This window comes from Parasteatoda tepidariorum, chromosome 5 (genome assembly GCF_982258835.1).
Source record: "Parasteatoda tepidariorum strain Cologne lab strain chromosome 5, Ptep-v5.0, whole genome shotgun sequence".
NCBI lineage: Eukaryota > Metazoa > Arthropoda > Arachnida > Araneae > Theridiidae > Parasteatoda > Parasteatoda tepidariorum.
This window is the reverse complement of record NC_141759.1, coordinates 60439832-60452880: the sequence shown is the minus strand read 5'-3', so window position 1 is coordinate 60452880 and position 13049 is coordinate 60439832. Positions and strand designations below refer to the sequence as shown.

Genomic DNA, 13049 nt, shown 5'->3' with positions numbered 1-13049 from the left:
AGTAAAAACTGGTAACAATAAATTTCATTTTTTAGTTTTTTTCCGGGAATAATAAAAAATCTATTACTACCAATTGTTTTTAACGGATGCAATTTTTATATTGAATTGCTTCTTCGCCGTGATAAACTTCCTTATAGTGAATTGCTATTGTTGAGAATAGATTAACTCCTCCCGAATATTATCGAATATTGAAATAGTTCTTCTACCAGTATTTTATATACTACTTTTCCCTTTTTTATGCTACTTTTCCCGGCGTGAACGTGTAAAAATAAAAGTATTTTTCTATATTTAAATTTTTTTAGTCTATAATTTTTTATATTCGACGTATACCGCGCACCCGTAAATTCCAATGTTATTTTTTGTATTAAAAGTGCGCCTTATACGCCGGAATAGACGGTAGTTATATTAACTATTTGTTATATTAAATATTATTTTATTAGTTATATAAAAATTTCATAAGAAATAAATATGAATACGAAATTAAAATAAGCATACCTCGTCATCTGATCTTACAGTAACATTTTCTGCGAATGAGCAAGTCCAATCCGCGTAGGAAAAGTTTTTAGCTGGAGCAGTAGCAGTTGTAGGGTCAGTTGTATTGTAGTCTTCAGTTGAGTTCAAGTATTGTGACAAGTTTCCAGTTGAATCCAAGTATTCAATTACGTAGGTGTCAGTTGTATTTAATTCAGTTGTATTTAATTCAGTTGTATTTAATTCCTTCCAATTCACCATACATACTATAGCAACACTCATATTCACTTTCAGCATATTCAAGATAGTAAATCCCAAAAAGCCCATAAAAGTTAAAATATGTCTAATGTGTACATTTCCTAAAAAGAGCACAATTGAAAAATTCACATAAATTTGAAATTATAGTTAAAATAAAACAAAAAAAAAACAAGGCATTTAAATTTGCCTAATATGGAGGAAGAAACCGGGTTCTGGAGGTCTTTTTCTGGCCCAAATAACTCAGTGAATACAATTACTTAAATTTTCATTTGAATGAAAAATTGGTCTTAGAATATCATATAACTCTAAAAAAACATTGAAAAAAGGATTTTCAAACCTAACTCCATATTGAATATAAATGTAAGAACAATTGTTTCCAGCAAAGTAAAATTATTAATTTTTTTTCTTAAACCCAAATAATCTTTAAATTATTTAGGTTGTATTTCTTTTGATTTAGCCATCCTTAGACTTCAATATGATTAGTATTTATTTTATAACCATTCTACATTCCTCTCAAAATATTTTTCCTGAATCAAATATTAACCTGCTAGAGGATTTGCTTTCATAATAAAAATAATAGTCATAGATTGAAAGCTTTACCATTCCCTCACTGTAAACAATTTTCATATAGCAGAAAACCAAAAATTGTGCCAGCTACTTTACACGACAGTGGTATATTTACACTTCACCAAAACCACGAAGACCCTGGTGGAGGGAAATACCTAGAATGTTCTCTTACTCTACTTTGTGTAAAGTATTCGCCACCACCATGTTTGCAATTCAAAAACACTAAAAATTATTATTGAATTATATATGATACACATAGAAATGAGTAAAGTTGCTTTTACGTTACACTCTAAAGCAGGTATTATAAATTTAGGGTACTTATGTATAGTTCGTTCACCAGGAGTTTGCATTTGGCTCCACCTCCTCAGACGCAGAGTTCATTTCAGCGCGGGAGTAAGACGAGAGACATATCCGTGCTTGAAACTAAGACAACCCTTAACGTGCTCTAAACGCAAACAGTGAATTCTTTTTCAGTCACTTACTTTGCTTTATCATCTGCTACAATACATTTCATTCTCCAGCTAATTAGATATATTTTAAACTTAAAAATTGCTGTTTTCTCAGAAAATGTCTCCAAAATGAGAAACTATTCACTCAAAAGAGAGAAATATCATCAAATTTATGAAATATTTTATGTTAAAAAAATGCACATAAAGATTGCGAAATAAATATTTTTGTCGTACAATTGCCAAATAGCAACCTTGTTCAGGATTGTTCACATCCTTCTCCCAAAAATAGCAAAATAGTATCGTCAGATACCACGTGATGAGGGCGGAGCCAAGTACTAACTCCTGCTGAACGAACTATTTACTACTTCTTAAAGCAAAATTATTTTGTTCATCAAACATACAGACAGAATATAAAAAAGAATTCGAAAATAACTGAACTGAATAGAAGTTAAATATTATAAAATTATTTTATGCAATCGACAAATTTATGAAAATCTAATAAGACTGAAACAAAAAACATACTTGCGTTTTAATAACTGTTTATATGAATAGTTAGTCAAATCAATCCGACAAGAAGATTGAAATTACTTGGAGAATAATTGATCACAATCAATATTTTTTATCAACCAGGAAAAACTATTGAAATTTACTTGGTATTAAATGGGCTATGACGAATTTGTCAATTAAATCCGACAAGAAATACACTTCATGTAAACAAACCGTCATCTAGTCAATATCTTGAAATTGCACAATTATTCGCTTTTAAGAATCCAAGCGCATTTGTTATACGTTTACAACATACCCTACAATCATTTCATGCAAGAATTTAGTTCAGTATTTTAAATAAACACCATCCATTCGTCAAATTTATGGAGCTCTACTAAACAATATTCCTCTCTAATCAGTTGCTGGTTGATTTTTATTTTATCAATTATTGATGTTGAGATTTGAGTACACTTGTAAGAAGCTCAGTTTAGTATTGACTGGAAATAAAGAAATCATTCACTCATTTTTTATAGCTTTTCAATACCTAATTCTGAAAAGTATTGATTACATCGCAGTTTTTACAGCGTAGTCGTTTAGTAGATGTCCTATGCCGACCTTTATCTGAATGCTGGGGCAAGTGCACCCTCTCCGGGCAGCGTATTGACAAAACATACCGTAGATTATAAAAGGGTTGGCGAAACTTTCAATTGGCGTTAAACGAACGTTCTCGCAAATCGCCAAACAGCTGTGTGCTTATGTTTTTGTTTTGTTTTTTGGTATCACGTATCTATCATTCACCAAGTTACATATGGGTGTGACATTTCAGAGTTTCAAATAAGCTGATCTTCATTAGATTCTTCTGCATTAAATGAAATATAAAGCGTATTTTTTTGTTATAGCTCCGACATAATCGTTTGTATCTGTTGACATAATTGTGTTTATTAGCGTTTTTTAGAAGGTCGTAATAAAACTAAGATAAAAAAATTATATATTATTACCTCCATAATTCTGTATTTTCATAACTTTCATTAAATGTATTTCGAGTAGTGAACTTCTTTACCTACTCATCCACTAATTAAAATTAATAATTTCACAATAACCTCTAATCCTTAATAATGAAATAATTATTACAATAAAGTTTGTTTACTTAAAAGATTAAAAAAAAAATTATTGTTTAGCAGAGACTTTGTTTCTAATTCTATATTCATTAATTAAACTTAATGGTTCTGCTCGTACAGATTATTTAGCAATAATGCGAAAAGCTGAAATTTATAAATGTATAATATTTATAAATGTTTAAGAGAATTTTTAGCAGCTATTTTGTACTAATTATTTTAGTTGAAATGTTCATTATACACAGTTTTATAAAAATAATCGTAAAATTCATTGAACGATTGAGTATTACATTTTAAAATGCAAGTAGAATTCAATAACTATTTCATTTTATAATTGCAAAACGGTAGATAAGTAACTTCGTCATAAAGTTTTACATGATACGAGAATATTATGCGATTGCTTTATAATGAAAGAACAACATTTTGAGTTTTAAACTTTTTGTGAAAAAGAAAAAAGAAATTTTTTTTTTCCTGTCATCGGTTTTAGCGATTAGAGAGTGTTTTATCGTATAAATATTCAGTCAGTACTGTTCCATTTTAAATAAAAATGCCTTTTGCTCCGGAAAAAAATTATTTTAATTTGTCAATAGAAATTCCCTAATTATTGCAGCAAGAACTTTTAAATTTCTAATCAAACTTTCCTTTATTATAATTTTGTGCAAATGATTATTATTAATAATATAAATGACTATTAAAAGGAATTAATTGAGAATATCCAATTTTAATAAATTAACTGTTTACGCAATTAGATTAATAACTTTTTTCATAATTTACAAATGGAGAAAAAGTCTTTTACAGTTTAAAAGTGAAGAGAAAAATAAAGTTGAGATTATATTTATAAAGTAACCATAATTCGAAGGAGGTTGAAGTAAGGGCATTAAAATCAAAATTTCAAAAGAAAAAAAAATCACGTTTTAGTGTACCGTGAGCAGTAAACGAAAAATCTAAAACTAACTTTTGATCTAATGATCAGATGTTTACGTTCTAGGACTCAAACTTTAGATTTAGAATTTCCGTAATTCCCTACTACTATTGTAAGATATTTACTTTTCACCTAATTTGTAAAATTATAATGTTTAGAATTCCTTACAAAATCACTCAGGCGAAGAGATTGTGTTTTATTTAAATATTATTTAGAAAGAATTTTTCTAAAATTATTTCATTTAAAGTTTTTATCAAACTTTTGTTTTTTATTTATCTATAGTTATTGAAAGTTAAGTTGTTGATTTTTAAGTTGAAATGAATGCCACCCTGCTTTGCATATTTCAAATATTATTTCTAAAGAAATGTATAACTTAACATTAAACACCCAGGACTTACAGTTGTAAATCAAACAATCATTACATTTATTTATTAGAAAACACTCTTATGACCTGATAATAAATTGATTTAAGTCTTAAATGTGAGTTTCATAACATATAATTTATTTAAACTCAGCACATACATCTAACCTCTGTTGTCACCAATGTCTCAATTTTAAAATATAGTTTTTCTTTTATAAATTTTCTGATATTTTCATATGAAGGATAGTATTAAGTTCGAGAATTAAAAATCTGTGTCCAAAAAAGTTGTTAAAAATTATAATTATTATTAATATTTGACAACAGGAAATTTTTAATTGAAGGTTGACATTTTTTTTAATTATGTTATTTTTTGAATTACGTTATTTTTTAATTATGTTATTTTTTAATTATATTTTTAATTACCAAACTCATATAACAGTATTTAGGAATCTATAAATTTATGTTACGTATGATAGTTGCAGAATAACATGTACGCTATATATGTAAATAAAATATATTTTTAAAATTGTGCATTTTTTATTAATTGCATTTATTATTCTTATATTGAAAAAGTATCAAGTTATCTATGACCTCCATAATGAATGAAGTATTTACCGACTTTTACATAGATTAAGGAATTGAATCAATTTTTCACAAAGCTTAAGATCTCATCTCATTGCAAAAAAAAGTTTTTTTATAAAATTATGCAAACAAAGTAATTTAATATAATTTTTTTATAATGAATGCTTCTAGTAATGAAACAAACGCTTTCAAACTTTATTTTAAAAATATTGCTTATTTCCTTTACAAGAAACTATTACTTTAAAGCGTGATAACATTTTTGAACACTCCATTTTTTTTCTAGTAAATAATATGTCTTTGTTAATTTCTAAAATAAATAATCTTTATAAAAAAGCTCACATTATTCTTTTATGGAGAATATTGATTTAATAAAGAATATCACTAAAATAAAACAGTTTATGTTTTCTTACAAAAAAAGCTAAATAGAATTAATTCTTCAAAATAGCGTTTCAATAAAACATGGTATTAAAATGTTACGTTATTTTTTGTGATTGGTTCATTAATAAATTATTTTTATTTCTTCGCAAACACAATTCTTGCGAATTGCCAGCACAATTCTTCTAAAAAAAATTAAAAAATTGAATCTGTTATATCAAAAAACTAGATCGTTTTATAAAATATAAATTAGACGCGTTCAATAAAATATGAATACAGTATATTTGTAAAGTGATCCTGACAGTAAAAAGGTCATTTTCTTTTTTAATTCTCTTCTAAAAAGAATTAATGAGTTATTTTTATTCATCATGGCTAGTCGAGGAGGGGGGGGGAGAAAAAGAATATCGAATTACACTGTTTAGGTTAATGTAATTTCGTTCTCCCACCACATTTACACGTAATCCATCGCCAATTCCACATGCAATCGCCACGTTGTCAATACGCCTCCGGGCACCGCTGGAAATATTAGAGACTTACTAGTGGGCTGCTCCCCCTGCTCGCTAGCTCTCGCCAACCCCCGAAAATTGTTACGCAATCTATTATGGTTTGCTTCGCAAACCAAGCTCGCTTCGCTCGCTACTAGCTTAGGTACATTGCAAATGCACAAAATTCTAAGAATTCAAAACAATCATTCAAATCCATATAAAAACTTTTTTTTAAAAAAAAAAAAAATCTTTTTAGTAAATACTAAGTCATTCAAATAAATGACATGCAATTCGTTAAATCTATTAGAAATGAGCTATAGTATAATTCGTGATATAAATCAGAAATCGTCAAATAAATTCGTGAAAAAAAAGCGCTTTCGACAAAATACTAAAATAGAGATCTATCGACAAAGACTACTCACTTCTGCCTAGCTTAATAGTATGAGATTGCCACAGCTGATGCTCTCTGGTTATTTCAGTTTCCGTTTTTAAAAGCGCTATATGTTGAGCCACCTCAGCTAGATTCGGCATGTGACATTTTTAGCGGCAGTCATTGGTCGATTTTCTAGCGTTGCCATTCGGGGAGTAGTAATGAGGCTTTTTTTGTAGCCGTGTAAGAGAAATAGTAGCGTAAACAAAACAAAGCAAACGTTGCCACCGGCAGAAAAGAAATACAGCCAAAATTTGGGAGCAGCGTAAGAGAATTATATGTATTAGATTAAGAGCATATGGAAACAGAATCTACAGATTTTGCTAGGTTTCAATATATAAAAAAATTAGTAAAAAAAGTTCAACTGCATTTTAAAATGTTTAAAGTATAGTAGTAAAGTATAGTAAAGTATCAAACATATCGAAGAGAACATTGTAAGAGTACAAGTAGTACAATTATAATGCACTATAGAAGAGTACAAGTAATCATTTTAGCGTTAAATAAAATTTCAGTCAGTTAACCATGCTATTGTTTTTAGACAGTTACCATATTTTTCGAAATGGCCAAGGAATTTTCTGCGTTCCAGAGAAAAACTTTTATTCTGTGATCAATTCTTAATGCGAAGAGGCGAACTGAGAATTTCGCGAAATTTCTAATTAAAATTCACGCGGTAAGAAAAAAAAACAGTCAATACTTCTAAGAAACGGAACAGGTAATATCCATGAACTGAATCTAAATTTGCTTCTAAGAAAACAGCAGAAAGATATTTAAATAGGAAAACAAACTTATTTATTTATATAAATTTTTTCTATGTGCGATTCCATGAAGTAAATGTGCTAGTTGTGGGGGCTATTTATAATCCATGATTTTAATTCTTGTAAAATTCTTGCGCCGAATCTAATAATGCTTCTAAGAAACAGTAGGAGGATATTTTAATGGGAAGAAAATATATTTTATTAATGTTTATAATGTTGTTATGTTTATTAATGTTAACATTAATATATTTTATTAATATTAATGTTATAATGTTAGTCTTCTTTGTGCGATTCCATAAAGTAAACTTGTTAGTTGTTGGGGTTATTTGATACCCTATATTTTAATTAATATATATATATATATATATATATTAATTAAAATATAGGGTATTAAATAGATGAAGACAAAGCAAAGGAAATTTAAAGACATATGAAAAAAGGGGGGGCGAGAAAAATAATAATAACAAAAATAACAAACAACTGGGGAGAAAAATAATCCAGAAAAAAAGGATAAATTTTTTTTTAAAAATCCGCAAAATATATATCTTTATCTTTATCTTATCTTATCTTTATTAAAAGATTATATCTTACCGGATATAATCTTTTTATCATCCCACACGATTATATCCGAAAAAAAGTGTGCTTTCTAACATTGTATCAATATAGCCAAAGCAAAATATATCAATAAATGAAACTTATTGTTTTTCTTAATTTTCTTCGCGTTTTTTTCCGGTTTAATTATCAAAACTGCTTTGAGATTTCTTTTAGAATTAACAAAGCTGTTTTTCTTATTTACGGCAATAACATATGGCTTATAATTTTATGATACAAACTACTCATCAGTTCAATAAAAAAAATAACTGTTCGTATATTACTTCTTAGAAAACTTAAGTGCTCATCTTCTTCTTCCAAGGCCTCTTCGAGTTCTACTGGAACTAAACTAGTTGTCTCTTTAGCTAATGTGTAAAAAGAGAAAAGAAGACACATATGCGTTTAAAAAAATAAATGTAATAATTCTAGTTTTAAGCCGTAAATATGAAACAAAATTTAACAAAATAAAAATTTTTATTGCTGTGTCAAAATTTTGGAAGTAGTATTTGACTTAATTGTATTTTACTATATTCAAACTCAGACTTTAGGTGTCTTAAACGTGAAGCCAAGTTTTATCATACTATTATGTAGAAAAAAAATTTCGACCTTATTATGGGCAATGTATTTTGAAAAATATTTTAAATAATAATTTGAAAAACATTATTTAAAATATTAATTTCATTATTTTATTTTTTAAAATAATAAATTAGAAAAATAAAAATAATTAATTAAAATATTATTAATAAATTAAAAATAATTAATTAAAATATTATTGATAAATTAAAAATAATTAATTAAAATATTATTAATAAATTAAAAATAATTAATTAAAATATTATTATGATATTTAAAATATTCAAAATATTTTGAAAAAATTTTTTTCTTTTTATAAACATGACAAGAATTCTTCTATCACTAAAATTAAAGAATTATTCTGCAGTGTTAATTTTTATTATATTAACTTGTTAATTGTTACTATTTATGTATATACCTTATAAGGAACCTTTCTTCTAATAGGTATCTGAATCTTTTTAATAATTGTTAAATATGTTCACATTTCCCAATTTAGATTTAAAATGTTTTTCTGTAACAAATATTTTCTTACCCAACTACCTAAGAAATCCAAGAGATTCGTATCTTGGTGCAACATTTAGGCCAAGATACATTACTCTTGCCGCGGTAAGTGGGCGCAAGGCATAAGTAGTTTTTGTTTTCTTCAAAATATTTGCTGAAAGCTATCTACAGCGATGGACAAAATTAAGAGATGGAATAAATTTTCCCAAAAATCTCAAAAAATACTGAATAAAAATAAATGAAATTTGGTATGGATATAGCTTATTCCATGATTATAAAGTATGCTAAGCAAAAATGAAAGTGTCATTCACTGGCCAATAAATCCAATGTAGTCTGAACTTAAGGATAAAAGATGACAATAAAAGTGAGGCTTGTACAGTGTGTGTTGCCTCTAGTATGGTGTATGGTCACCCCTGACAGACAGACAGACAGCATGCACAACGAGTATGCATGCTGTTAATAAGGTAGTTAAGGAGGACTTGTGGAAGACCCTCCTATTCTTCCACCAGAGCAATAATCAACTCCACAATGGTTCTGGGGGGAGGTTGGCACATCGCAATAGTTCTCCCAAGCGCATCCCAAGCATGTTCAATAGGATTCAGGTCAGGGGATTTGGCTGGCCAATCCATTCGTTGAATATCCTCGCTTTCCAGATACTCATCAACCATGAAAGCCCTATGTGGTCGCGCATTGTCGTCCATAAAAATGAACTCTGGGCCAACAGCGCCCCTGAAAAGACTCATGCAGGGCTCTAGGACCTCCTGCCTGTACCTCTGGGCATTCACGGAACCATTGTCAAACACATGGAGCGGTGTGCGGGTATCTTGCATGATCCATGCCCAAACCATGAGTCCTCCACCAGCATAATGGTCCCTTTCGATAATGGGGATGGTATCGGGTTCCAGGTTCCCTGCATATCAATAAACGTCCAGAATAAGGTTGTAGACTGAATCTGGACTCATCGGTGAAGAGAACATTAGCCCATTGAAGCTGTGTCCAATTCTGATGTTGTCTTAATTTTGTCCACCAGTGTATCTCAATGCAATTTAATGCATACGCAGCTTGCAGAGAACGTAGATAAATTCAATCATACATCGAATTTACAGCCCGTTATCATACTGGGTGACCGAAAAATGAACATCTATTTCGGATAGAGAAAAAAAAACAATTTTTTTTAAAATTAACGACCATTTTCAGCAACAGCATGACGGAGTCTGAGGACAAAATTAACAGACACCAGTGGAAATATTTTAATTTGGACCATCCCAGTATTGAGCAGGGAACAACATTGTACAATTTTATACTCAACAGAGACATTCGTTGACAAACCGAGTAAACTTTGAAGCGAATAAATAATTTCTTAAGCAGTAAGCCGCGTATTTTTTTGTTTCTTTAAGCTTTTCTAGAGATGTTTTTTTTAAATCATCCACTATTTCCTGAAATACATAGTGTAAAAGACAAAAAGAGCACCATAAAAATAAAGGTTGAGGAGAAAATTTTGTTCAAATTAAAGCGTTTACAATACCTTAACTAATAAATGTAGTTTCTTAATTTTTGCGTAAGTAATTCTAGATCAAATTAAAGTGTGAAAACTTAAAGTATAAAAACATCACAAAAATGTATTATTGGTAATGTAAGTTTTGTAAGATGTATAAAACCAAATCATACATAAATTGTTATCTTTCAAGTTAAAATTAATAGATACACCTAGTGGCAAATGTTTTTTTGAACTTTTAAAACTGTCTGTCATTTCAAGTTGATTTACATTTCGGAAAGTTTAATATCGCTATGTTTTAAAGTATCACAAGCCTGAGGAAAATACACGAAAACGATTATAAGTCTTAAGTTTGTTTGAGCCATGATGTTTTAACAATTAAAGACTCTTATTTGACATTGGAAAGGACTACGGTTCGATCTACAATGGCAGTTTAAATCCGCCCAACTTCAGCCTCCAGGTATAAACTTGTCTGGTGGGAAGTAAATGTGGCCTGTGCGCATTGGGGACCATATAGCATATATTCATGCCAATGGACACGAAATTGTAACGCGTTTACCTCCATGACCCTCCGGTCATACGACGCAAATGTTTTACTCTTTTATTGTTTTATAACTATAGTGCAAAATTCTTACTTTCCATCGCGTTCTTCACAAAGAGAAAAGCTGAAAAAAGAAAATACTCTTTCAGAATAGGCAAGACATTTTTTTTACATAGAATCTGTACTTGTCCATTTTGGAAAGCCGTAAAACAATCCCCAAACTGATATTGGTGCCAGTGATGCTTAATTAATTGTTGTAAGGGGAACTATGCTGGTATTGTCGGAACAGATAATCTTGTATTGTTTGGGTGCCTAGTTTGCTAATATAGTAACCGAATATTGGTGTTATTGTGGTAATAGATTTTTCACGGCTTCCGAAACGGATATGTACCGTATTTTCTATTTTAGACGTTTATAAATACACATAATTTCCGGTATTTCTTTTGCTAAAACGCACGTTTAATGTATGCCAACTATTGTCAATATTATTGACACGCTTCAAAACAAATTCTTTAGGAAAAATGAAGCATCATTTTGCTCCATTCGTCTCAGCAAACGATGTCAGGCTGCTCATCACAAAATATTTCTCCCTACAACATTTATCTTTTGGGGAATAATATCTGCTGTCATAAAAAAAGAGCGACAATTTATTGCAAATTTGATTCAGGTTATGTTAACTAAAACAATTAGATGATTTTTCATTCTACCTATTAAGTCTACTTTCAAGAAAAGTTGCCAATGTATCACTCCTCAATCACTTTGAAATTTTGAATATAAATACTTTCTAACATAAAGAAATGATACGTGAAAGAGAATACTTGGTTATGGAAGTATTTACCGTAAAAGTTTGTAACGTTGGCTCTGAAATCATCAAAAAATTTTTCATACAAATCTAGAGGTCAATTGTTGGCCTGATTCGGAAGGAAGATACTCTGCGCATCTCTCAATAATAACTTTCGACTTTTAAGAAATTTATTACTTTCTGTTTATGGGAAAACAAAAATTCAAATCCGTTATAAAAATATTTTTCTATCAGAGAACAGGACAGCATCATCGTCGAATTTTCCCCATCATTTAAAATATCATTTATTTGTTCTGTTTTATTTTCTTTGACTAATACTGCAATAACGATTAGGAGAATTTTATAACTTAATATTTATATTTAATTTTTGAATGTTGCTTATTTTTTGAAAGAATTACAGTGTTCACACTAAATCTAACTGCAATGAAACAGTGCGTTGTTTAATATACAGAGATTAATTGATATACAAATTTGATGTACGGAATTTAAAATATCTTTTTCATAAATTTTCTAATTTAAAAAAAATAAAAAAATAAAAATAAACCGACGAAAATCTTTATGTCTTCTCGAAATTGGAAAAACAATTACGTATATTATCCGTAGCTTATCTAACTGCCTTCAAATATTACATAACTCTACACGTACTTTTCGTTAGTTTGTAACATAAGGGTCTTTTCCGTAAATGTCTCAAAAACGAATTAAGAATCCATAAATTTAGTTAAATTTGATCTTAAATTGCAGCAATTTTAAACTCTGACTTTTAATTATCAATCACATTTCGTTAGATTTATTCAGTATTGCTGACACTTATTCAAAATTGAAAAGTAAAATTCTTTTAAAATGGTTTCTTGAAGTGGTAGATTCAAAAAGCTGATATAGTTAATTCATTCTAATTCAAAATTTTAGTAATTAAGTTAGAAATATAATTAACAAGTCATTTTACTTACCTTACATCTAGTTTTTAAAATCGAATTCTAAAAAAAACATGTTAACATAAATGAAAATAATAATTTACTGTTCCTTTTTATTTGAAAACAGAGAATATTAGGTTTTGCAGCAAGCAAAAATTTATCACGTCTTTTAGTATTAAATTTATTGTGGTGATGCTAACCCGGATTTTTTAAATACGTTATTCGGGATAAAATAAAAAAAAATAACAAGATGAAAGCGGGCAATACTGATATCCAAGATAGAGGTTGAAATATGTTACTTGGTTATTCGCGATCGCAACGAACTATAGGGGGTGTTGTTGTATGAGACGAATACCTGCGATTTCTATATGAGCAGTTA

At 29.0% G+C, this 13049-nt stretch overlaps 1 protein-coding gene across 1 annotated transcript in view; it reads right to left on the bottom strand.

Annotated features, from left to right (window-relative positions):
* LOC107445337 (sialin) overlaps positions 1-12804 on the bottom strand; it is a 28700-nt gene extending 15896 nt beyond the window's left edge. The window contains exons 1-4 of the mRNA XM_043050731.3: positions 12707-12804; positions 11052-11081; positions 8132-8212; positions 496-830 (exon numbers count right to left, since the gene is read on the bottom strand). Coding sequence (XP_042906665.2) covers positions 496-830; positions 8132-8212; positions 11052-11058 — 423 coding nt within the window. The 5' untranslated portion in view covers positions 11059-11081; positions 12707-12804. The remainder of the gene's footprint in view (positions 1-495; positions 831-8131; positions 8213-11051; positions 11082-12706) is intronic.
* Positions 12805-13049: the final 245 nt, after the last annotated feature.